General features: G+C 43.1%; 1 protein-coding gene across 3 annotated transcripts in view; it reads right to left on the bottom strand.

Moving 5' to 3' along the window:
* The window catches only part of MKX (mohawk homeobox), a 60,880-nt gene extending 52,683 nt beyond the window's left edge, over nt 1-8,197 (bottom strand). Inside the window, exons 1-2 of one of the 3 annotated variants that reach the window (XM_034402582.2) lie at nt 7,877-8,197; nt 2,032-2,301 (exon numbers count right to left, since the gene is read on the bottom strand). In XM_034402582.2, the coding sequence (XP_034258473.1) occupies nt 2,032-2,216 (185 nt within the window). In that variant the 5' untranslated portion in view covers nt 2,217-2,301; nt 7,877-8,197. Of the gene's footprint in view, nt 1-2,031; nt 2,302-6,325; nt 6,598-7,876 lie in introns of those variants that run through there. The other 2 variants (XM_087892908.1, XM_087892909.1) reach the window with 2 other exon arrangements.
* Between the last annotated feature and the right edge of the window lie 15,070 nt (nt 8,198-23,267).

Consider the following 23,267-nt stretch of genomic DNA (forward strand, 5'->3'; position numbering starts at 1 on the left):
TTGACCTTTGCAGACAACCCAGTACTGATAAGCAATTAGTATTCTAGATATAAATAATGGCTGATGGATAGATAATATTGCACTCTGGATTTTTGTCTAGGCAAAGATAAATGTTTGCCTGATGGGATGCTTGTACATTCCTATCCCAACAGAAGTTCATCCAATGGAAGACATGAACAACTTCGTCTCGTCTCTCAGGCATGTGCTGTTTTTTTAGGCATGTCCTGTTTAATTAATGTAAAGCCTAACCATATGCAGTCCCCCTTCATGGAAAGAAGCTTTACTGAATAAAGTTCCATGGAATTTACACAGAGGCAAGTTTACATAAGTTTGGATCCACTGTATCCAAAATCAGGACACAAAGGAGAATCATTAGTGAAACAGATTATAATCAGGGGCAGGTTTGCTCTCCCCTCAAAACCAGTCCAGGACATTTGGTATCCCCAGTGAGAAGATGGGCATGCAAGTACACAAATCAAGCAACTGGACTTGGCCTTTTCACAACACCCAAAAAATATCAGAACCTGCCCTTCCAAACTGGTGCCAGTTTCTGGTTAAGATGTTGGAGTGTGATCCTGTAATGCTATTTTCCTCCAAAGATGCTGCCTTCAAACAGTGCTTGTTCCCTGTCCCCCCCCCCCATGCCTTCTTCCCCCTTTTTAAATTTCTTTTTGGTCTTTTTTACTTGTTACTATTATTGTTGAAATGTAATTCTATATGAATCAGTTGGTAGTAGCATCTCAGCACAGCACAGCCATTCTTCTGATAACCTTAAATATTTTGTAAGTATAAACTTGATGTGATTTTTAACTTTTCATTTCAGAGAAAAAGAATCTCCTCTTCCTTTTTGACATCCCTTAAATTTCTGATGAAGATATTTCTCACAAATGAGCATTCTGATCTACGTGCATTACTCTTAGACTTGTCTCATTTTGTTCATGAAGATATTGATGATCCTCTAATGAATGTCCTTGTGGAAAGGGTAACAGTAACAGAGTTAGAAGGGACCATGGAGGTCATCTAGTCCAACCCCTTGCTCACACAGGAGACCTGTACTAGGGATTTGAACCACCAAACCTTTCTGATTAGCCACTGAGCCAACCATCAACTGACCCACCCACCCATTTTATGCCTCTTTCTGAACAAAAGGGGCAAATATTTATTCCTTTGGACTCCTAATGTAGGCACAACAGATAGATTAGGTTTTACATGTGAACACAATAACCATTGTGGCAGTCAACTGCAAAATAATTGTACAAAAGCATTCCTTAAAAACCAAACAAAGTCTGAATAAATTTGCAAGGCCCATAAACACATTTTATCCATGAAAAGCAATCATAAACAGCAGTAAATTTGCTTTGCATGGTTAAAATAGTCACAACCAAAGGAATTCTGTATTAATTAATTGACACCGTATTGATTATTGTCTCTAGCTGCCTCTCAAATATAAAACTGTTTAATAGATAGTGCTAGTTTCCTTACTTTTCAAACTATTATTGTTTGAAAACAACATCAGTTTGCTCAGATATAAATCCCAGTGAGGTCTCTCTTTCTTCTAGGTAAATGCTTAGCCACTTCAATTTTCAGTCATTATCCTGGCACAATTTTTTCCTATTCTCACAATACTTAGGTAGGTGATGGTTTCCAGCAAACCACCATTTCATGTCAGCTTCACAGTTGCTACAATGCCAGCTGCCCAGCCTATCAGTGGGATTTTCATCTTCCAAACATGCCTGTGCCTTTTTAAAGAGTGTGGAAGTAATTCAGTGGAACAATATTTAAGTAAACCTGAGTTGAGTCTAAAAAGAAACGTTTGGAAGTTAAGGTGTTGCCAAAAGGGCGTAAGTGTTGGGTTGGTTGGATCATTCACCCAAGGCCCCTGATAGGAAAAGCAAAGGCAGGTGGAGATGGACAGCAACCCCAGAATGTAATTCAACTGATGCTCCAGCCTCTCGCTTCTCCTGTCCAGGCAAACCTCCCTTCCTCCCACCTGCCTTCCAAGCCCTGAGCCAGCAGCCTGCAGGTGCTTACCCAGTCTTCTTATGGCGAACCGTGAGGTTGTCTTTATTGGGAGGACGGTCGGGCAGGAGGACCTCCGGGCGAGGGGTGACCTCTAAGACTGGCCCGTAAGGCCGGCTGCTGTTTCTCTCGTGCTCCTTGGCACTTTCTTCGAAGAGCACTTGGCCACTCAGCTTGTTGAAGACGATGGTGTTCATGGCTGGCGGGTGGCAACGTCCTTCAGGCGAGAGCAGGCCGGCTGGGTGCGGGCAGGCAGTTCCGGTCAGCGGGGACAGGCGCGCGCTGCAAGGGAGAAACCTCGTGTTATTCGGGGTCCGGGACATCACCGGACGCATCGCGGGGGAAGGGAGGGGGACCAACGAGATCGAGGACGAGAACTTTCTCGCGAAGGGAGAGCCTCCAGCAGCAGCTGCAGTAGCCGTCAGGGCTACCGAAGGAGCGCGCGCCCTTTGAACCCCCCGCCACGGGGCTGGAGAGAAGGGCGATCGAAAAATCGACAGTATTGAAGAGCGGGCATCAGTCGCTCTCTGAAACGCTCCAGCTAAGCCCAAACCCGCATCACATGTCCCGCCAACCAAGCCATCTCGTGGGCGGTTTGACCAGAGCGAAAAACGAATCTAGGCGCAAAGTTGCGCCTCTTCCAAGCAAGGCTTTTACAGCTCGGAGAGAGACGGAAACGCGGCGCGCTTCAATCAGAAAGGCGGCTCTGCTGTATTGCTGACCGATTCTAACCTCGGTGTGCGTTTATGAGGTTTTTAAGGGCTTTCTGCGGAGTTCGCCTCCTTTTACCGGGCTATTTCCATCCCTTGTAGCATCATTCTCTTCCACCGAATCGGAGACGAAAACCCAGCATCACCTGCTTAATTTGCCGTCCTGTCCGCGAATGAGAGACGGAAGCTCCGTCTGGGGGGGGGGGGCAGGCGGCTTGGTCAGGAGGGCGTAGCTGATATGGGTGTCTTGGGGCTCCCCTTCCCGGCTAGCGCACGGCCGGTCCCGTTCCCCGCCTCCTTTACACCTGTCTGCACGCCCCCTAGTGACAGGACCAATTCTTCAAGAGAAAGAGGGACTCGCCAGAGAGAGTTTTAGCAATAATTTGACTATTCCTCCCATACACACAGACACACAGACACACACGTACACATAGAAAGATCGGTCTGGAAAAGGGGGGACAAACAGCTCTTTTCCAGCCGGATTGCGACGTCTCCATGTTGTTCAAAAATAGTTTGTCACTGGTTTTTTCTGTAATCTTTTGTTGTTGTTGTTGTTGTTGGTTTGTTTCCCAATCTACAGCCCAGATTTCCTGGTGTTTTCTCATCCAAGTATTACATCTGATACAAATTTGAAATTTCTTTCTTTCTTTGCCTGAGAAGCAGACAGGTATTGCAATGGAGGTACCCGCTTGGCTAATGCAAGGTTGGGAACTTGTTTTGCCTAACTTACACATTTATTTGTTTTTATGTATTTATTTATTTTATTAGCCCCACCCCCCCAATAGTTTACTAATAAAATGGGATAATGGTCTGTATTTTATTACTCTTAGCAGCCTCAAGCGCTGTTTGCCCAGAAAAGGAGGGAGGCCATTCTAAGAAATGAAGAAATTCTTATAAGCACAAATGGTTGGGGAATGTGCATTATTTTTTCTTGAAAGACCACCAACAGATCTAGGATCTAAACTGTTGCTTCAAGGAAAAGAACAGAAACAGCAGACTCTCCCACTCTGATGGAGGTTTAGAAAAACAAAGGCAATCCTGAGCATCCTCCAAGCCAGGATGTGCTTGCCCCCCTTACTTTTGAGAATGCACAGGCATTAAATCTCATGTGAATGCAATTATACCATGTGAACGGTTATGGACATGCTTCTGACCCTGAACGGATGGATCCCGGGAGCTTGAACCAATGGCCCTATCTGCAGGATGCGAGAAAATTACCAGCCTTGGATTTATTTGATTTAACTTGTGTTCCATAGACTCGCACGCGTTAACTTGCGGTGTGTGAATAGACTTATGAATGCATGGGATCTTTTTCTCCTATGTGCTTTAAACTACTCGAGGATTCTGTATACCAAGCAAATACATCTCTCCCAAGCCTAAAATATTCCGCTCTGCTCTCGATGCAAATTAGGAAAAAAACAAAGCTAAAATTGAATATTCAGTTATTCAATTAAACAACCGGGTTTAAAATTTTCTTGACCGTAAATGCGAACACCTACAGAAAGATATGCGACACGTTTAGATCTGACCTTGTCTACATTCGAACTTAAGCCGGATCAGACCTTGTTAGAACTTGGATGGGAGACTATGGGGAAATCCCAGGACTGCAGGCTGAGAAATAAGGGGTGTGTGGAAGAAATCTCAGGGGGGAAAAAGGAAGGCAAACTACTGTACTGCTCCCAAGAACATTCCATGCACGTGCCTACAAGTCACTGGAAACAGATCTCACTTTTGTGATGGGAAATTCTTCAAACAAGGTCAACCTTTGCAAGTTTAGCAGAAAGCAAGACTCAATGAATTCAGTGGGATTTAGCCCCAAGCAACTGACTTTTGGATTGTAGCCAAATGCTATTTCAGTTTAAAACGAAACCTGCACTGGATACCATTGGTAGGTTCCCCATACCCCTCAACTTCCTCCTCCCCTTCACCATTCACACACCGCAAGTTAACGCGTGCCAGTCTATGGAAAACAGGTTAAGTCAAATAAATCAAAGGCTGGTAATTTTCTCGCATCCTGTAGATAGGGCCATTGATTCAAGCTCCCCGGATCAATCCGGACAGGGTCAGAAGCATGTCCATAAGCGTTCACATCGTATAATTTACTAATACGGATAAAAAATTTGTGATCAAATATCACATACCTCTGAATTTTGAAGATCAGTTGGACAGAGGAAGATGGGCATCAGAAATAGAAAAGAGACGACTTAGACCGGGCTACGATGGAAACTACTTAGAGGAAGAAACTGGAGGCGGGGGCGGAGGTGGGCTCTTCCCAATCAGAAAAAGAAAGACACGTGATGTTGCCTGTCCCTATGGGTGCTCATTTCTAGCGATAAGGCTTATTAGAGTTTCAGCTGCATATGCAAACCATGTCTTGTTTAACCGCGTCTTACTAATAACTATCGGTATATTCAAGGTCGTTGTGAAGCAAACCAACGATAGTTATTAGTAAAACGTGGTTAAACAAACCATGATTTGCGTATGCAGGTGAAACTGCAACCACATACCATTCCACCCTCCAGTGGCATCCTGGTTTAGCATGTTGAGTGAACTCAGCCAAAGAGATGTCAGGACAGGAAGAGGAATAGGGGCGAATTCTGTAAAAGATGCGCAGAAAGAGATGCAGCCAAACAAACTTGGAAAAATCGTTTCTGAAACGCGTGTGCGTTATGGGTTTTGAGAGGCTTGAAGGGGCCCCGTTTGAGAGGCGAGATAAGTTTGTCAACTTGCCCGCTCGAATACATGAACATGAAAACGAAGCATCGCTCAAGCAATAAGCGCCTTCAGATTCACATCTACGCGTTTCTGGGTGGGGGGAAAGCGGAGAGATGAAAGCAGCGGAGAGATGAAAGCAGAGTCCCGGGTGGCGTCGTCGGCCTTGTTCTGCTTCATCTCGCCCTCTCCGGTGCTGCACCCCCACCCCTTAATTCCAGCCCAACCTTTAGTCTGGCAGATTTTGCTACCTTCGCTCGCCTTCGCTTCGTCACAACACACTCAGGCAGTTTTTCCCGGCCGGAGCTCCCTTTGGCCTCTCTGCTGACCAAAGTCACTCAAGAGATCAGCGCCAACAGCACACACAGCCCGTGCCATCCCGCTTCCCCACCCCAAACTAAGTCTTCGCCACCTCCAGGAATCGCGTCGCCTTCTCCCCACTCCAAAAACGTTTGGAGTATCCACTGTCAATATTTGCGAGGATGTTGTTCAGACTCCTTTCGGACTTGTCCGCAGGAAAAAAAATACGCCGTGGACTCGCGTCAACCTGGCTGGCTGTTCTGCGGGTCGGCGCGGGACTAGAGCCTACAAGGCAAGGCGACAAGCGATACTGGGCCAAAAGAGGACCAGAACCTGCCGGCGCTCGTGTACCTGGGCCCAGAAAACAACTCTCGGGCGCCCCACAGCCCCTTCCGGTCGTCAGCCCTCGCCCAGGTGCCTGCAGGCCAGTCCTCAGGACTTTTCCCAAGATCGAATCTGGCACCTCAAAGACCACCGCCGTATTTAAGCATCACACGGGTCTTCCACTGGTGGGAACGCCTCAGGGATGAGACTTTTTACAAAAAGATAAAAGAAAGAAAAGCCTCCGGGCACCATCAAATTACCCCATTAAGACGGCTTCAGCTGAATCGTCGGTACTTTCCCTAAAGTTAAAGGGTAGCATCTTGGGTTGGCCTCCGAGGACGCCCCAAGAACCTTCCTTTCCTCCTCTGAAGCCGTCACCACTGGAAGGCCACGGTCTGGCAGGCGTTCGCAGGACTCTTCTCTTCCCGACAGAGGCGTTCCCACGCGTTCTCCAGGTTAACCAGAGAGGTCCCCTTCCGGCAGAGCCAAAAGAAGTTAGAAACAAGCCCGTCCCTTGGGAGGGAGAAAGGGGCCATAATAATCCTATTGCAATTTGTAACCAGGGACCCAAAGCCACTGCCGAAATATAAATAGTTTCGAATAATTAATTAAGCCGAAACACGCATATTTTAAAATTTACAGCACATGAATTTCAAATATCCAGAGAACATTCAGTTTATGAAAGTCGCTTCAACCGTGTCTAGACTTCTCAAGTTCCTTGTTTAAGGCACAATACAGACGGCGCTTAAAAGACACGGGTCATTGGCAAAGTAGTGAGAGAATAGCACGCAGGAAAAGGCGGCCGCCGTTTCCCGCAGCGGGACCCAGTTTCCCCAAAGGCCGGCGCAAATGCCATCAACCCGCTGCTGGCAAGCGCTCCTTCGCCCAGGCCCCACCAACTTTCGCAGAAATGCGGATGCGCAACTCTGGAGAACAGATGGCGCCTAAGGGAGGATGCTTCGCCTCGGTTGACTCTCCTGCGGGTCCGCGCGTCCCAAACTCGCCTAATTAGAGATGCGGCAGTTCCGCTCACAAATGGGACAAGGCGCAGTTCACTTGGGCCACTAGTGGCAATGGGTTTACGAGATCAAGCGCCGGACCTGCCCCCCCATTCAGCAAACGGAAAAGGCAAAAATAAAAACGCTCTCTTCCCTTAGGATCTTTTGCGTACCTAGTACTCATAGCCTGTCATTGCTATTACTATGAATCTTAATAACTTGGTGTGTGTGTGTGTAGGTGGCGGGGTGGCGGGGGGAGAATCCTTCTGGCAGCTAAGGAGTCCGGACTGTATTCTCATTAATATTGTTTTTGGGGAGAGAAAGCGCTCATTCCTTGAAGGACGCGATTCGTTTCAGCAGGGAGCAGGGAGAGAAGTCGCGCGCGCGCTAGGCGAGCGGGACTGCTGAGCGGCGGCGAAGAAACCGAGCGCTTACGAAGACCGCGGACGTGATGGACACGGCCGGCGGACGCATTAGCTCTCCCTTTGGAACGGCAAAACCTTAGCGACCTTTTTCACCTGCAGACCCAGCGCCCTGACAGGATTCCCGCTCTCTTTCCCCTGTCGGAACCGCAAGAGAGAGAGAGAGACCAGCTGCGGACAGAGCCATTATCTCTTGCAAAAGGAAGACTGAAAGAAAACCGGGGCGGCGAGAGGTTGCCGGGACAGAAGCACCACTTTGGTGTCCGAAGGTGAGGTTGAGGTATGTCTGCGGGGAAGGGCCCCTTCCCTCCCGTTGCCTTGGTTCAGGTCAAGCTCGACAAGCGCGCGCGCCTCCTCTCCCATTCCCGGGGATGCCTCCAGCGGTCAGTACCTGGCGGCTGTTGGGAGCTGCGATTGCTGCGGGGCCGGGATTCGGTCTGACTGCGTGCTTGTTCGTTGGTTTGCTTGGCTCCGCTCTTCCCTTCTCCCATCCCAGCTCCCGCCACACGCTTTCGGCACGCACACCGCTCGCGAGAGTTCTCGCCCCGCGGCGGCGGAGGCTGCTCGTCTTTATTGTCCAGACCGGAGCGCCCTAGCCCGGGAACGTGAATAGCCGCGTCTTCTCATGTTTCCCCTTTGGCTAGCTCAGTCTGCGAACATCGTAACATTGTCGTATCCAGCTTCCGGGGCCGCGGCGGTCTGCGAAGCCCCCGGCGGTGTCTGTCAAAAGGACAGGGAGGGACCGAGGCGAGGTGGAGAGCGCGGCGGGATCGTGGACCGACCGATCCTTTCACGGCGGAGGATCGCGGTTCTTGGATGCCCTGAGGCGACTCCTGTCTTGTCCAAGGCGGACAAAGGCCGAAAAGAAAATTAATCATGATCCTTCTGGTACATAGATTTATCTGCCAGGAGGTTCAAAAAGCTGAAGGAGAGACGGGAGATACTTCACTGTGTCGCTGTAGCCTTCCCGACCTACTACCTTCCAGATCGCCTTGGGCACAAGGGCCCATAATCCTCAGGCATTCTAAAAGATGAAGAGCAACATAATATGGGAATCCTAAAAGCTGCAGTCTGGGAGAGACCCAATCTGGAAAGGTTTGCAGGAGGTGATTGCCCAGCTACTGGATGCCTAACAGTACATGGCCACTCCGAAGTAACCTTATTCAGTTTAATGCTACCTGTTCCCAAGATCCTGGCTTCTTTCAGCTCAAAAGAGCTAAATCAGAACCAATTAAATACATAGATTTATGGAGGAAGCTAGTGAACTCTTCAAGTTGTAACTTGTTTCTATATACTTTACACTGATTTGTGAGTCCATTGGAAACCTTGGAGAAAGTAGCACATTTTGCTCATTTTGGAGATGGAATGAAGGGAGATTGAAACAACCAAAAGTGATTCAAGGACTCAGTCATTTAGCAACACCAAAGGGTCACTTTTAACTGATCTTCACCTGTTAAGGAGGTGGGCAGCAGAGATCTGTCTTTCCACCCAATTATTTGTTCATTCATAAGTCTATTCGACAAGGACACCATCACTGTATTCCTAAATATGTCCTCCAAAATATAAAGGTATTTTGAGTATGACTGTGTATGATAGGCCGACACACACTTGCTTATACTGGATTTACTGAACAACATATGCTGTCATAACATGAATACAAGTTCTCCCAACTAAAGTTTAAATCAACATTCCCCAACTTTGTGTGCTCCAGATATGTTGGACTTTCATGTCTGCAAAGCCTGGCTGAAATGCAGGCTTAAACCATGTTGCAGAAATGATGACAAATCATCATGTTCCAAAAGATGGGATAGGAGGCAGAGGAAATAAAAGTATTAGACTTCAGGGACCTGGTGGGGTGGGGGGTGGATGAGTTTAACTGAGAAACCTTTACTTCCTTCAAAAGTTGTTCTTAAATTGTTTCTACTGAGTCCACTGGTGGGTGGGAAAGTTGGTTCGAAGTACAGGATTGTCCTTGACCAATCAGCAGATAAGCAGCATATGGATCACCACTGACTGAATTCAGCAGCTCCACTAAATTAGATACTGTATTATTTAATGTACAGTATATCCTACTTGGCCTCCAGAAGCAAAGAGTGGCTTTTACAGAGGTCTCAATTTTTTTCTTCATAGCAATGCTATGGCGTAGCTTGGATGAAAGGGTGTGACTACTCTTGAATCATTCTAATAAGCTTTAATAAAGAAAGGAGGGAAAGAATTGGGCATCAATTCAAAAAAGGCCGTGATCCTAAATGCACACGTTTATAAGTAGCCCTAATGAATTCACTAGGATGAGTAAACTCTCATAGGAGTGGGAAATTCTATGTTAGTTTTCCAGAGTGAGAAAATCCTGATGTAGTCCTTGCATGAGATTTGATGTTTTCCTCAAGGAACGATCCATAGGAAGTGAGGAAACCACCTTCTTGAAGTAAAGCAAGTCTAGTTGCATGCTTTTATCCAGCAGAGATGTCTAGAAAGATTTTGCTGAGCTATAACTCTCAGCAATCCATCAGCATTGTCAAGAGAAAAAGAAACTGGAACTTGTGGTTATCAGCATCAAGAGAAGTATAAGTTCTCCATGATTTTAATAACCGCACAGCTTTTCTATATACTTTGCTAAAAGTTACAACAATGAAAGCTAGTAGGGGTATAAAAATGAATTTATTAGTGAAAAAGTGAGTACTGGATTATATATATATTTCTCTCTGTGTGTGTGTGTGTGTGTGTGTGTGTGTGTGTGTGTGTGTGTGTGCGCGCACGCACATGTGCACCTGTGTACGCATCTTTGAGCCATTGTTGAGCCCTGGTAACTGCCTGGGACTAGTTCCTGTTGGGTTTTTTTTTTGGCAAAATTTTGAAGTGGTTTGCCATTGTTTCCTTCCCAGGGTTGACAGGAAGGAACTGGCCCAAGGTCACCCAGCTGGCTTTGTGCCTAAGGTGGGACTAGAACTCAAGGTCTTCTGGTCTTCTAATTCAGAGATTATATGGATTGTTCACAAGTTTTCATACCACCCTCCCCTGCAATATAAAACCAAAATATATAAGAGTAGCTTGATCATGAGATGGGGGGCAAATAAAGAAACAATTAAACAAATAAATACATAAGTAAACAAATCACTTTATCCTTGGATACGTGAGTCTTATTCTGCAAAAGTGGTGAATGTATGAGTATTTCCTATAATAAATATTTTTACTTTATGTCAAACAAATGGAACTTAAACCCTTTCAGACTACAATAGTATTTTCAAATGGTACATAATGTACAGTAGCCCCCTCTTCCCATGCAATGCTTTTTCTGCCAGTTTCCCAGTTATTAAACTATTATTGCTTTTAATTCCAACTAAGAGTATTGTGGAAATTGGCAGTCGTTGGGTATTTTCAGCAGCCTGGTCCATAATTATTCAGTTTGCTGAAGAGGCTGAAATTAGTCAATGTATGGAGTAAATGGCAAAGTGCACAACTATTCAGATAGCAGTTTATGAGAGATGAATTATATACCTTGAGCTCACAATTATAAATAAATGAGACTGGAAATATTATCCATTAAAGTTTTAATGTGCTAGTATCTACACTGTTCTAAGGAGAGTTTGGTACCAATTATGTCTTTATTTATTCAATCAATCTCTATAGCCAATCATCTGAGCCAAGTGATTCTGGGCAGCTGACAATTCTGAAACTATAAAACAGTTAAAACAATGTAAAACAATAAAAACATCCAAACAATAAATACATACAGGCGCCAAAATAATTAACCAACTAATATTAAAGACACGAAATTGAGCCCTGAACACAATTTTGGTACACAGCCAAATTCTTAAAGCCTTAGCAAAGATCAACAGAGTTGGGTCATTTTAATTTCTAAGGAGAGAATATTCTACAATGGAGGGGATCAGGGGTGAAATGCTACCAGTTCGGACCGGTTCGGGCAAACTGGTAGCAGAGATTGGGGCTGGTTGGCCGAACCGGTAACAACTGCCCTCTGGCCACACCCCCGAACCGGTCTGTGGCCCACAGTTCCTGTCATGCTTACCTGCCTTCCATGTGACCTTCCTGGCATCCCCATGGCCAGCTTGCGAAGTCAGGCAAGTGGAAGGCCACGGGGAAGGCAGGCAAGCATGGCAGGACTGCAGGGAAGGGAGCTAGCAACCTACTCCCTTCCCCGCAGCTCTGCCATGCTTGCCTGCCTTCCACGCTGTCTTCCCGGCATTCCCCCATGCCTGCTTGCCTTCCAAGGTCGGGACCAGCCTGGCCCAGCCAGTGGGTGGGTGGGCAGCCCTTGGTGGAAACACAGAAGCTGAGCTAGGGCTGAGAGGGACGGCGGCGGTACTCTGAGAGAGCAAGCGGACATCTCTAGGCTGCTGCACATGCGCCTGCTCCGTTACTCCAAAGGCAGAGGCTCCACTGCAGGGTGATCCAAAGATGGGAGAGGGATGCTGCAGAAAAGGCTGCCTTCCACCCGGGCCTGGGTGCCTCCCATGCCAGCTCCACGGGGCTTGGGGCTCTGAAGCAGCCCACTGGCTTCCCACCCAGCGACCTGCCTGCTGTCTTTGACAACTGGTGCCACTTTCAGAACTTGGCCCACAGAATCTGGCGCTCTGGGGGAAGGAGGCTTGGCTGTGGTGCCACTTCCCGCCAGCAAAGACCCAGAGCAAGAGGCACAGAAGCCTTCAGTGGCTGGCAGGGCAGCAGCCCCCTGCATGGGGAGAGGGCCAAGCCCAGCCGCACCACTGTGGAGTCTGCGGCACTTTCCTTTTGGCCTGGGTGGTGGTGCTTACCCGGACAAGCCAGTATGGGTAGCCCTTCATCTTGCCAAAGACCAGGTCGCCATACTTATAGTCACGTGACCGGCCGGAGTGGGACATGGCATGGGCAGAGAGGCTAATGCAGCCTCCACTGAGGCCATCCTGGCTGAGCGATCACAGTGCCTCCACAGCAACAGGTGTGCCGCGGCTGCCTTGCCTGCCTTTCCCTCCGTGCGCTGCGCTTGGAAGGGGTTGCCACCACTTCTCTCCCTCCCTGCCTGGCTCCACAATGTGCACATGTCCGCCTGCCCTCCCGAAGCAACCCCACTGCCGTTAGCTTTCATTTCGCAGCGGAAGAAGGAAGCGAACGTCGCCACCGCAGCACATGCATGTGTGCATATGCAGCAGCCCCAGGAAGTCTGTGGCTGCAGCCTGCCCTCCTGGAGCACCGCCGTGGTGCTGCCATTCGCTTTCATCAGCAGTGCAGCAGGCAAGAGTGTGTTGTGGCCCGCCAGCGGCCTGTGCACCTGGTAGCTGATTCCAACAGTGAGGAGGTTTGTGTGGAGATTCGCCAGCAGCCTGTGCAGCTGGCACCTGCGACAGACAATAAGGAGGCTGGAGATTTGGTGCTAGAGGCGGGATTCAGCCAGGGCCTTCAGAACCACCAGAAGCTCCTATAAGTGAAGAGGAAGAAGAGGAGGAGCCTCTTCTCAATGCATGGGTGCACAGAGCTGCCAAAAGGCAGGAATGGCTCCTCAGGAGGAAGTCTCCTCGAGAGTAAGGCTTGGGGCTAATTGGCCACTCCCCTAGCCTATTTAAGGAATGACGACGACGGAGGCAATTTACAGAAAACAACTTCGTTCATATTCCTTCGTGTATTGATTCCCGAAACGTCTGATCGGCTCTTGCTTCTCCCTTGTCATTTTTCCTGCAAATTGCTTCTGGGCATTCTGCCAGCCACAGTAAGTTTACAGTTATCTGAAAGACTGTGCCTCAGAATTGAGTTATTATTCCTTGGACTCTTGTCGGCTGTTAATGAAGTTAAATTAACAGCCTTTGTTCAGAAAAGACTGATTTAAACTGTACTTGTGTTTGAACAATTACTAAGAAAGCTCATTAGTAGTCCTTAATTAGTAAACTAAGGTTTGTATGGACTTTGTGTGTGCTGCATTCTTTGTGGTCCATAGCTGGGGCAGAACACAGTGTGCGTTTAAGAAGGGGAGCGTCTTGCATGTGCTGCAGTGGCACTGTTCACTTTCTTCCTTCTCCCACCGTGAAATTAAAGCGAATGGTGGTGGGGTTGCTTCAGGAGGGCAGGCGGATTCGTGCACACTGTGCAGCCAGGCAGGGCATGGAGGTGAAGGCGGGCAAGACGGCTACAGTGCACCAGTTACTGCGGAGGCACTGCAATTGCTCAGCAGGGCAGCCTCAGCGGGGTCTGCATTGGCCTCTCTACCTGTGCCATGTCCTGCTCTGGCCACCCACATGACTATAAGTGTGCCAATCTGGTTTTTGGTAAGATGAAGGACTGCCTGCACTAACCCAGCTGGGTAAGCACTGCCGCCCAGGCTGAAGGAAAGTGCCACCGTCTCCGCGGTAGTACGGCCAGGCCTGTCCCTCTCCCCACGCGTTTAAGAAGCATGGCTCCAGTAAGTTTAGCTACAAGAAGCCTGCAGCCACTGCATCTTTCAGCACAATAGGCGCACCGAAAAAAAGAGGCTGCAGCTGCAGGCATCTCGCGACAGGGGAAAATAGGGTTTTAGAATAGAAAATAGAAATTTTAAAAAATTTCCTGCTGGGTTCTGTGGGGGTGGCTTGGTGGGGGTGGTTGTCATGTGACTGAGTGGGCATGGCTGTGAGTGACATTAAGTTGGTCACGCCCACTCAGTCACAGGAACCCCCCACCAAGCCACGCCCACAGAACCGGTAGGGAAAATTTTTAGATTTCACTACTGGAGGGGATATAGCAGAAAAGGCCTGTCTTTTAGTATCTGCCAATTGATACTTTTTGGCTGAGGGTATTTGCAGCAAACCCAGTCTGCTGGATCGAATTGGATGAGTAGAAACTCTTGGAAAAAGATGATCCCTTGGCTAACCTGGTTCAAAGCCAGGTTGGGTTCTAAGGTGACATCCAGTGCCTTGAATTGCACCCAGAAACACATTGGTGACCAGTGCAGCTCACATGGTAATGGAGTTATATGTGCCATGTATCTGGCACCATTTCCTACCACAGATGGAATAACTTAGAAATTATTGGTGAACCCACTCTTCATAAAACTTAAAATGGACACCTAGCATCAAAAACATCATCAAAAAAGCACAACAAAGAATGTTCTTTCTGCGCCAACTCAGAAAGCTCAGACTGCCCAAGGAGCTGCTGATACAGTTCTACAGAGGAATTATTGAGTCTGTCATCTGCACCTCTATAACTATCTGGTTTGGCTCTGCAACCAAACAAAACAAACACAGACTTCAATGGATAATTAGAACTGCAGAAGAAACAATTGCTACCAACCTGCCTTCCATTGAGGACCTGTATACTGCACGAGTCAAAGAGGGCTGTGAAAATATCTACAGACCCCTCACATCCTGGACATAAATTGTTTCAACTTCTACCCTCAAAACAATGTTATAGAGCATTGCACACCAGAATAACTAGACACAAGGATAGTTTTTCCCTGAATGCCATCACTCTATTAAACAATTAATTTCTACAACACTGTCAAACTATTTACTAAGACTGTAGTACTATTATTCTTCTCATCCTTCCACTATCTCCTCCCACTTATGACTATAACCATGTTGCTTGTATCTTTACGATTTATATTGTTTTATTTGTTTCCTAGTATGATTTGATTGCTTATTAGTAACCTATGACTATCACTAAGTGCTGTATCTTATGATTCTTGACGAATGTATTTTTTCTTCTTTTTATGTACACTGAGAGCATATGCACCAAAGACAAATTCCTTGTGTGTCCAATCACAATGACCAATAAAGAATTCTGTCTATAAATATTTGAAGCTGACTCATCTAGCTTTTAAATGTTACTATTCTCATATTTTCAAATGATTCCATGGGTTTTTAAAAGTGAAAATATATACAGTTCATGAAAGTTCACTTTCAGTTTTAAGGGGAAAATATAGGACATTAATAGAAAAAAAATATGAGAGAGTGTATTGTTTAAACTGCTGTTCCATACTCTTCTTTAATACCTCCTGGAAGCAGAATATTTTTTTGCTATTACTGGAAGTAGAATATTTCTTTCATTCACCCTATCTTATTTATACATTTTCTTGCTTTGGTTTTCATTTGTTTTTTTTCATGAGCATGCTAATTTTCTGAGCTTACTACACAAGATCCATGTCTAAAGTGCTAATATTAAATGTTGGGACAAGTTGTGTAGATTTCCCTTCTAATTTGGTTGTATCCATACTGTGTGCTAATCATATATTTCTGTGCAGTAAATTGGCAGAGTTTATTGATGTTGAGCATTGATGTTGAGCATTGAGCATTGGGCATTGACTCTGATTTACCAAAAGATGCTAGACACTGCCATTCCAAATTTTGCATGAGATTCTGGAACATTAAATCATTATATGAGATTTAAACTCTGAACTTGTGTTTTGAAAGGTCCTATGACCTGGTTCTTCACCCAGGCATTTGGTAAGTAAGAATGAAGGCACTTTGTCTTTGTTCCCATCTTTGGTTATCTCTGCTATCTTTGTTCCTTTTCATTTTGCACTGTTTTGTTTTAAACTGCCCAGAATATTATTATTAAGGTTGGTCACATAGTCAGCCAGATGTTTAGATTAAATTTGGCATTTTTTATTCACCAATTGAGTCCTCTCCAAGGACCTGGGATAGGCAGATGTTATTGTTAATAATATTAAAGGGTGCAGGATGTAAGTTGTTCCAAGTAAAGCTGCAATTGACCAATAGTAATTCTGTCAATGCTGATCATTTTCAAGTGGTGCTCCAGATGTTTTGGGATTGCCACCAAGGCGCCTATTAAGATTGATTAAGATTGTTTTCTTTGTCTTTCTTATCGATAACTGTTAAGCCTGGAGTGTTATGTGGCAAATGTTTGTCTATTTGAGCTCTAAAGTCCCACAGCTTCTTCATTTTTTATTACTTTGTCTACTTAGCGGTTCCACTAGTTCTTGCTTGCAGGCAAATTGATTTTTTGCAGGTATTCCAATGCATCATTGTTGCTACTTTGTCATGCTGTTATTTGTAATTAATCTATGTGATCTTCTTGCAACAACTAACCAGGTGTTCCACTGTATCTTCAGGTTATTTGCAGAGGTGGCACTTGCTGCCTGTTGCTTCTCAAGATTGGGTCTTGTTCTCAAGATTGGGTCTTGTGCAGCCAGAATTAGCCTCCCTCTCTCTTTTTTTTTAACTTTCCTGCTTTTAGCCATTGCCTTGTTGTTATCTACTTTGCCTTTGTGTACTCACCATGGAATACTTTGCCTTGCCATGTATCTTTTCTATTTTTGTTTGGTCTTTCTTACCGGCCACCCTGATCTTTTTCATATTCAGTAAGCCTCCATGGTCTATTAGCTTCAGGACATTTTCACTGTCCTTCAGCTATTCCAATGCCCATTTTGCTTCTTCAACTATCTGGCATATTAGCAACATTCCATGCCCATCTATGCTCTTTTACTTGCCATATACCATCGAATCTGTCAGCATCACTCTGTTCTTCTTCTTATTGTTATAATTGTTTCATCAAACTCGCAGTCTGCTCGTAGATACCAGTAGCAAGTTGTACCTCTGTGACTATTTGTCATTGTCATGCAATTCCATTGGAACCTGATGGAATTGACAATACTTTGCTGGTAGAATCATAACATTTGGTTCTACTTCCAGGCAGATGGACTTCCCAATGAGTCAGGAGTCTTGTTTATTTGATCAGCCTTTTACTTTCAGGATGCTTTTCACACTGATCAACCTTCATCTCTCCTACCTGAGAGTAAACTTCTATAAAGCCCAGGCAGATGGTTGAAAGCTGGAAATTCTGAGGATTGCAGGCTTAACATAGCTGAAGGAGAACAGGTTGGGATAGATGGGCAGATGGTGGCCACAGATGAACATTCAAATACTGAATCAATCTCATTACTGGATTGAAAAGAAATTTGAGAAGAGATAAGAATGAAGGTGGGGCTCAATATTTGAAAATCAAATTGGAAAAGAAAATGCAAACAAAAGTTGTGCAGAAAAAGATATGCCCAAAATAACAGTGGAGCAGGAAGGGAAATTGGCATCAGTGCAATTTTAAGATCCACCAAATAATCCCATATAACATTTTGCTGTGGACACATACATCCTCTATTCATTTCCCTATTACATTCCTTAAATCACCATTTAAAACAAAGTTGTTAATAAAAACAAGATTAATTCCTGTTTCTATTTTCAGAACTTGTTTAACATGGGATCCAGAATAGAGATGTGTTTTTAATTAATAGTACTCTACCAAAATGGCATTGAAAATCAGTTTCTAACTATGGCCCATTTACCATATATATCTTCCTCTCCCCCAATGGGGAGGGGGGCATGAGTGGGAGGGCCCACTGGGGAAAAAATTACTCAGAACTATGAAAGATTTGTGGAAAAGTGATCCATATTCAAAGGCTTGAATTAATGAAGCCACACATAAGGCAAGAATTTTTAGACAAGGTTTACCACGGGCTCTATTTTATCACAATAGGCCAGGGAACCAAGCAACAACCCTACAACAAGACTGCCATCAGTTATACTAGAAAGCTGATATAAGAACATAAGCGCCCCAAATGTGGCCCTGTGCCTCCAAATTAGTTGTGATACCCCTTTGCCTCACTAGCCAAAATAAATACATCAATAAATGACAATAAAGGATTTCAGTTCTGCATTCATGCTATCCAGAGGATTTATACTTCCCCTTGAGCATAGTTTATGCAATATCTTTCAATTCAGAACGTTAGTGTCACTAATATGTTTTCCCAAATTCCAACCTAAAGTTTTTGATTGGATTGGATTTTTAGTTTTGAAATATTTTAAGACTTTTGTTTTAGGATTACAATTATTTCGTTAGAATACTGCATATTAGTATTTAGGTTGTTACCTGAAATGACATTCTCTGATGTGTTCTGTTCTTTTATTCATCTTTGTTTGTTAATCTGCCTCTGCTTTATGCTGACCAACCAAAAAGCCAGAGACATCTTGAAACAACAGTGGTTCTGCAGAACCTACTAAAGTAAAATGTGTTGGCTGCTTTATGGTTCAACACTTTGCAGCCAGTATGGCTATTTTAGTGTATTGTGAGAATCCAATTGGGTTAGTGCAGTAAATCATATTGCAGCAAACCAGGATTTAGTGCAAGACAACCACCCATCTGAAAGTAGCCAACTTCATTTTAACTCAGCATGGTGCATGAACAGAGCCTATTGAGAGTGTGTACTATAAATCCACAAAAATGGGTCAATGGAATAAACCATAGTTAACTAGAGTCATATAGCAGGAAAAAAGTATCCATTGATGGCATCAGTTATCAATAGGTACATAATGGTAAACAACATCTACATGCCATTCAAAAATGACAATTAAAAAGCCAAAAAGACCTAAACAGCTCCTCATGGGCAACCAATATCCAGATGATCAGCAATTAACACCAAGATTAACATTAGACTAACAATCAAGAAGCAAGCAATACCCCAATCAAAAAACTACCAACTCAGAGAAACAAGCCCATTGAAGGAAACACCAAATCCATTCCTATAAACACTTGACAGGGCAAGGCACTAGTACATAAAAAGAGAGCAAACCCTACTCCCTTACTACACTGATGATGTTACTTAATGTTGCAGGAAGCCCTTAAAACACAAGCCTCTGCTATAGAAAAAAATTACTTCGATGTTTGAGGATAAAATTTGAGATGTTGCTGAGGAGACAGCTCAAATTAAAGAGTTTATTCAAAAATGAAATCAGGAAATTAGAGAAGATATTATCATGGCAGTCCAAGGTCTGGCAGGCCATATTGAGACAATAGATGAAAAAGTGTAAGAAATTAAGCAGTCTAATGAGAAATTGGAAAATAAAATGGGAGATGTCCAGAATAAGATGGAAAGAGCTGTGGCGATGTGATAATGATACAATATAGAGATATAGAATCTGCTTTGAGAATAAGAGGCCTCAAAGAAAATAAGCAAGAGAATTTGAGAGAGATTTTTTCAGAAGCATTTGCACAGATAATGGGAGATCAAAAAGCAAATCTTGAATGGCAAATTGACAAAATCTACCGTGTCAATTTATGGGCTGCCAGACAGAAATATCTACCAAGAGACATTGTACTTTATTTTACAATAAAGGGAATACGTAATGAAATCCTACAAGTCACCTTTAAAAATAAACTACAAGTGCAGGGGCAGGAGGTTTTAATACTGAAAGAAATCCCACCCAAAATGTTGAGAGCCAGAAGGGATTATGCCTTTCTGGTGGAAGAACTGAGAAACTGTCAGATACAGTACAGATGGAAGGTTCCAGCTGGACTAGTGGTGAACTATTCTGGAGAGAGATATTGTTTTAACTCAGTGTGGAAGGCAAGAGATTTTTACACCAATGTACTAAAGGCTGGATGCCCATAGTCCCCAGAAGCTAGAAGGAAGACGGAAGCAGAGGGGGCAAGAAAGGGGGAGAAGGAAGAATTGTTGACACAGGCCCAAAGGAGAGCTTTGATTACTCAAGAAGATTTAATACAACTTTTGACTACTGTTCAAGCCTTGGAGATAGAAGAACCTAAGGATCAAAGACAGACCCGAGCGGCAGCCAAGCATCAAGAAGAATTAAGAGTGCAGCAACTTCAGATGATTCAAGAAACTACAAAAACAGAAGCAGTGGGAGGAGCAAGGCCAAAAAGCAAAATGCATGGAGATTTCCAGCAGATGCTCCAAAAGCTTCAGGGGGCCAAGAATGGCAACTAGATTTCTGACTTGGAATGTTAATGGCCTAAATTCACCACAAAAGAGGAGAAAAATATTTCATTATTTGAAACAGTTTAAAAATGATGTAATCTGTTTACAAGAGACTCATATTAGAAGCAAAGATCAAAAATATTTAATAAATGCAAGGTTATGTATACATTTTGTTGCATCTGCTCCCGAGAAGAAAAATGGTATAGTTATATACCTAAAAAAAGACTTAATTGCCAAATTAATTGAAGCAGATGATCAAGGAAGATTTATAGCAATTGAACTTTTAATAAAAGGAGAAAAAATACTTTTAATTGGAGTATATGCACCGAACCAACAACAGGAAAAATTTTATAAGTTTTTACATTCCAAGTTACTACAATGGGATTACAAATCATGCATTTTATTGGGAGATTGGAATGGAGTTTTGGACACTAAAAAAGATAAGAAGGGGCTCTTGCAAAATATCTCAACGCGTGCTAGATTGCCAAAATCGTTTTTTTGAAATGATGGATGATATGGAGTTGAGAGATATCTGGCGAGAGAGGAACTCTGAAGAAAAAGACTTTACTTTTTTTCTGATAGACATCAATCTTTCTCTAGGATTGATTTCATATTAATTACTAATGATCTTTTTTCTAGGACGAAGAAGACGAAGATTTGCCCAAGAGTTTTAATGGATCATAGTCCAGTTTGGATGGAACTAGAGTATGGAATGGGATCTAAGAGGTCTTGGAGGTTAAATGAAAATCTGTTTAGATATGAGGAAAATGTAAAAGAATGTAAAAAATTTATGAAAGAATTTTTCATTATAAATATGCATAAGGGTCATTTATGGAAATGCTTTGGGATGCAAGTAAAGCATATATGAGAGGTATTTTCATATATTTGAATAATAAACATTGACATAAACAAGAAAAAAAAAGGAAGGACTTAGAAGAGGAAATTTAAAAAAAAAAACAAGCTTTGATATTGAACCCAGCAGACAAGAAAATAAAAGAGGCAATTAACATTGCGAGGGCAATTTAATATGCTAATGGCAGATCAGGTCGCAACTAATTTGCAATATGCTAAACATAATACTTTTTGCAATGCTAATAAACCAGGGAGATGGTTAGCATATTTGTTAAGGAAAAAACAAAAGTCACAGACCGTAGAGAAAATAGAATATAAAGGTAAAGAGGTTTATCAGCAAAATATGATTAAAAAAGCATTTTTAGAATTTTATACGAGGTTGTACGCTAGTGATAAAATTCAAAGTATAGATGTAGATAGATACTTACAGAAAGAGAATATTCCTAAAATTACAAGAGAGCAAAGGGAGGGTTTAAATCAACCAATAACTTCCAAAGAGATTATGTCTGCAATTAAGCAGTTGAAAGTGGGTAAAGCCCCTGGGACAGATGGTTTGACAGCTGCTTATTATAAACATTTGCAGTTAGAAATGGTGGGACCACTCAAAGAGTTATTTACTAACATACAATCTGGAGGAGATGTACCCCCATCCTGGAGGACAGCTTTTATTTTTCTGATTCCAAAGGAGGAGCAAGACCATACTCAGCCAAAAAATTATAGACCTATATCACTTTTAAATACAGATTATAAGATTTTTGCTAAAATACTAGCAAATAGGTTAATGACAGTCATGCAACAAATGATTCATAATGATCAAACTGGTTTTATAAATGGTAGACAAATGAAGAGTAATGTAAGGCAAGTGGTTAACCTATTAGAGTATTTGGGGAAGAACAACCAAATCTCTGCGGTGCTAATATTTCTTGATGTGGAGAAAACATTTGATTGATTGAATTGGCACTTCTTATTGAAAATAATAGAAAAGATGCAGTTTGGAGAATATTTTACACAATCTATTAAGGCAATATATCAGAAACAAACAGCGCAAATAATAATTAATGGTAGTTTAACAGATACTTTTAATATAGAAAAAGGAACAAGACAAGGATGTCCCTTGTCTCCATTATTGTTCATCTTGACTTTGGAATTTTTGTTGAGTAAGATACGTGGATCGGACAAAATAAATGGAATTAAAATTAGGCAGTATGATTACAGAGTACGAGTATTTGCAGACGATTTGGTTGTTACTTTAACCCAACCATTACAGTCGGTTGTAGGTTTAATGGATATAATTAAGCAATATGGACAAGTATCTGGAATTAAAATAAATGCAGGGAAAATGAAGATAATAACTAAAAACATGACTACAAATCAAGAAGATGAATTAGAAAGATTAACAGGATTTGAAATAGTAAAAAAAAGTTAAGTATTTGGGGGTTTATATTATGACATCAAATGAGAAATTGTTTATGCATAACTATGATCCGTTGTGGCAAAAAATACAGAGAGAGATGGAAAATTGGAAAAAATTACAATTATCCTTGTTAGGAAGAATAGCAGCAGTAAAAATGAATGTTTTGCCTAAGTTTTTGTTTCTTTTCAAATGATACCAATACTTAAAAAAGATGAAAATTTGAAGATATGGCAGAAGGGTATTAATAATTTTGTTTGGGCAGGGAAGAGACCGAGAATAAAACAAAAAATAATGCAGGATATAAGTGAAAGAGGAAGTCTCAAAATGCCCAATTTAAGACTATATTATGAGGCAGCTGCCCTATCAGCAATGAGCGACTGGATGAACTCAACAGTTTGGTTTACGGGTGGCATGCTTTTTATTATATGATAAGAAAGTGGATAAGACTTTTAAAAGTCACATGTTAAGGAATGCTTTATTGCGTGTCTGGAAAAAGTATAAGTATAAATTAAACGAGAAGTTACCAATGTGGGCAGACATGCGATAGAGAATATAAGTGTAGAGCAAAAACAAGATGTGACTACATACAAAGAGCTTCTTAACAAGGAAAGAGGTATACTACAATTAAAATCTTTGAATCAACTAAGAGAAGAAAGGATAATTCAAACATGGTTTCAATATGTACAGTTGCAAGCTAGATGGAGAGAAGATCAGAAAATTGGTATCTTGCAAAATGAGGAGAACTTGGTAAAACAAATTAGAGATCAAAGTCAAATGCATATAAAAAGGTTGTATAATGCATTGGTAGAAATAGATTCAGAAACG

The sequence above is a fragment of the Pantherophis guttatus genome, chromosome 4 (assembly GCF_059756535.1).
Source record: "Pantherophis guttatus breed Tessera chromosome 4, ASM5975653v1, whole genome shotgun sequence".
Lineage (NCBI taxonomy): Eukaryota > Metazoa > Chordata > Lepidosauria > Squamata > Colubridae > Pantherophis > Pantherophis guttatus.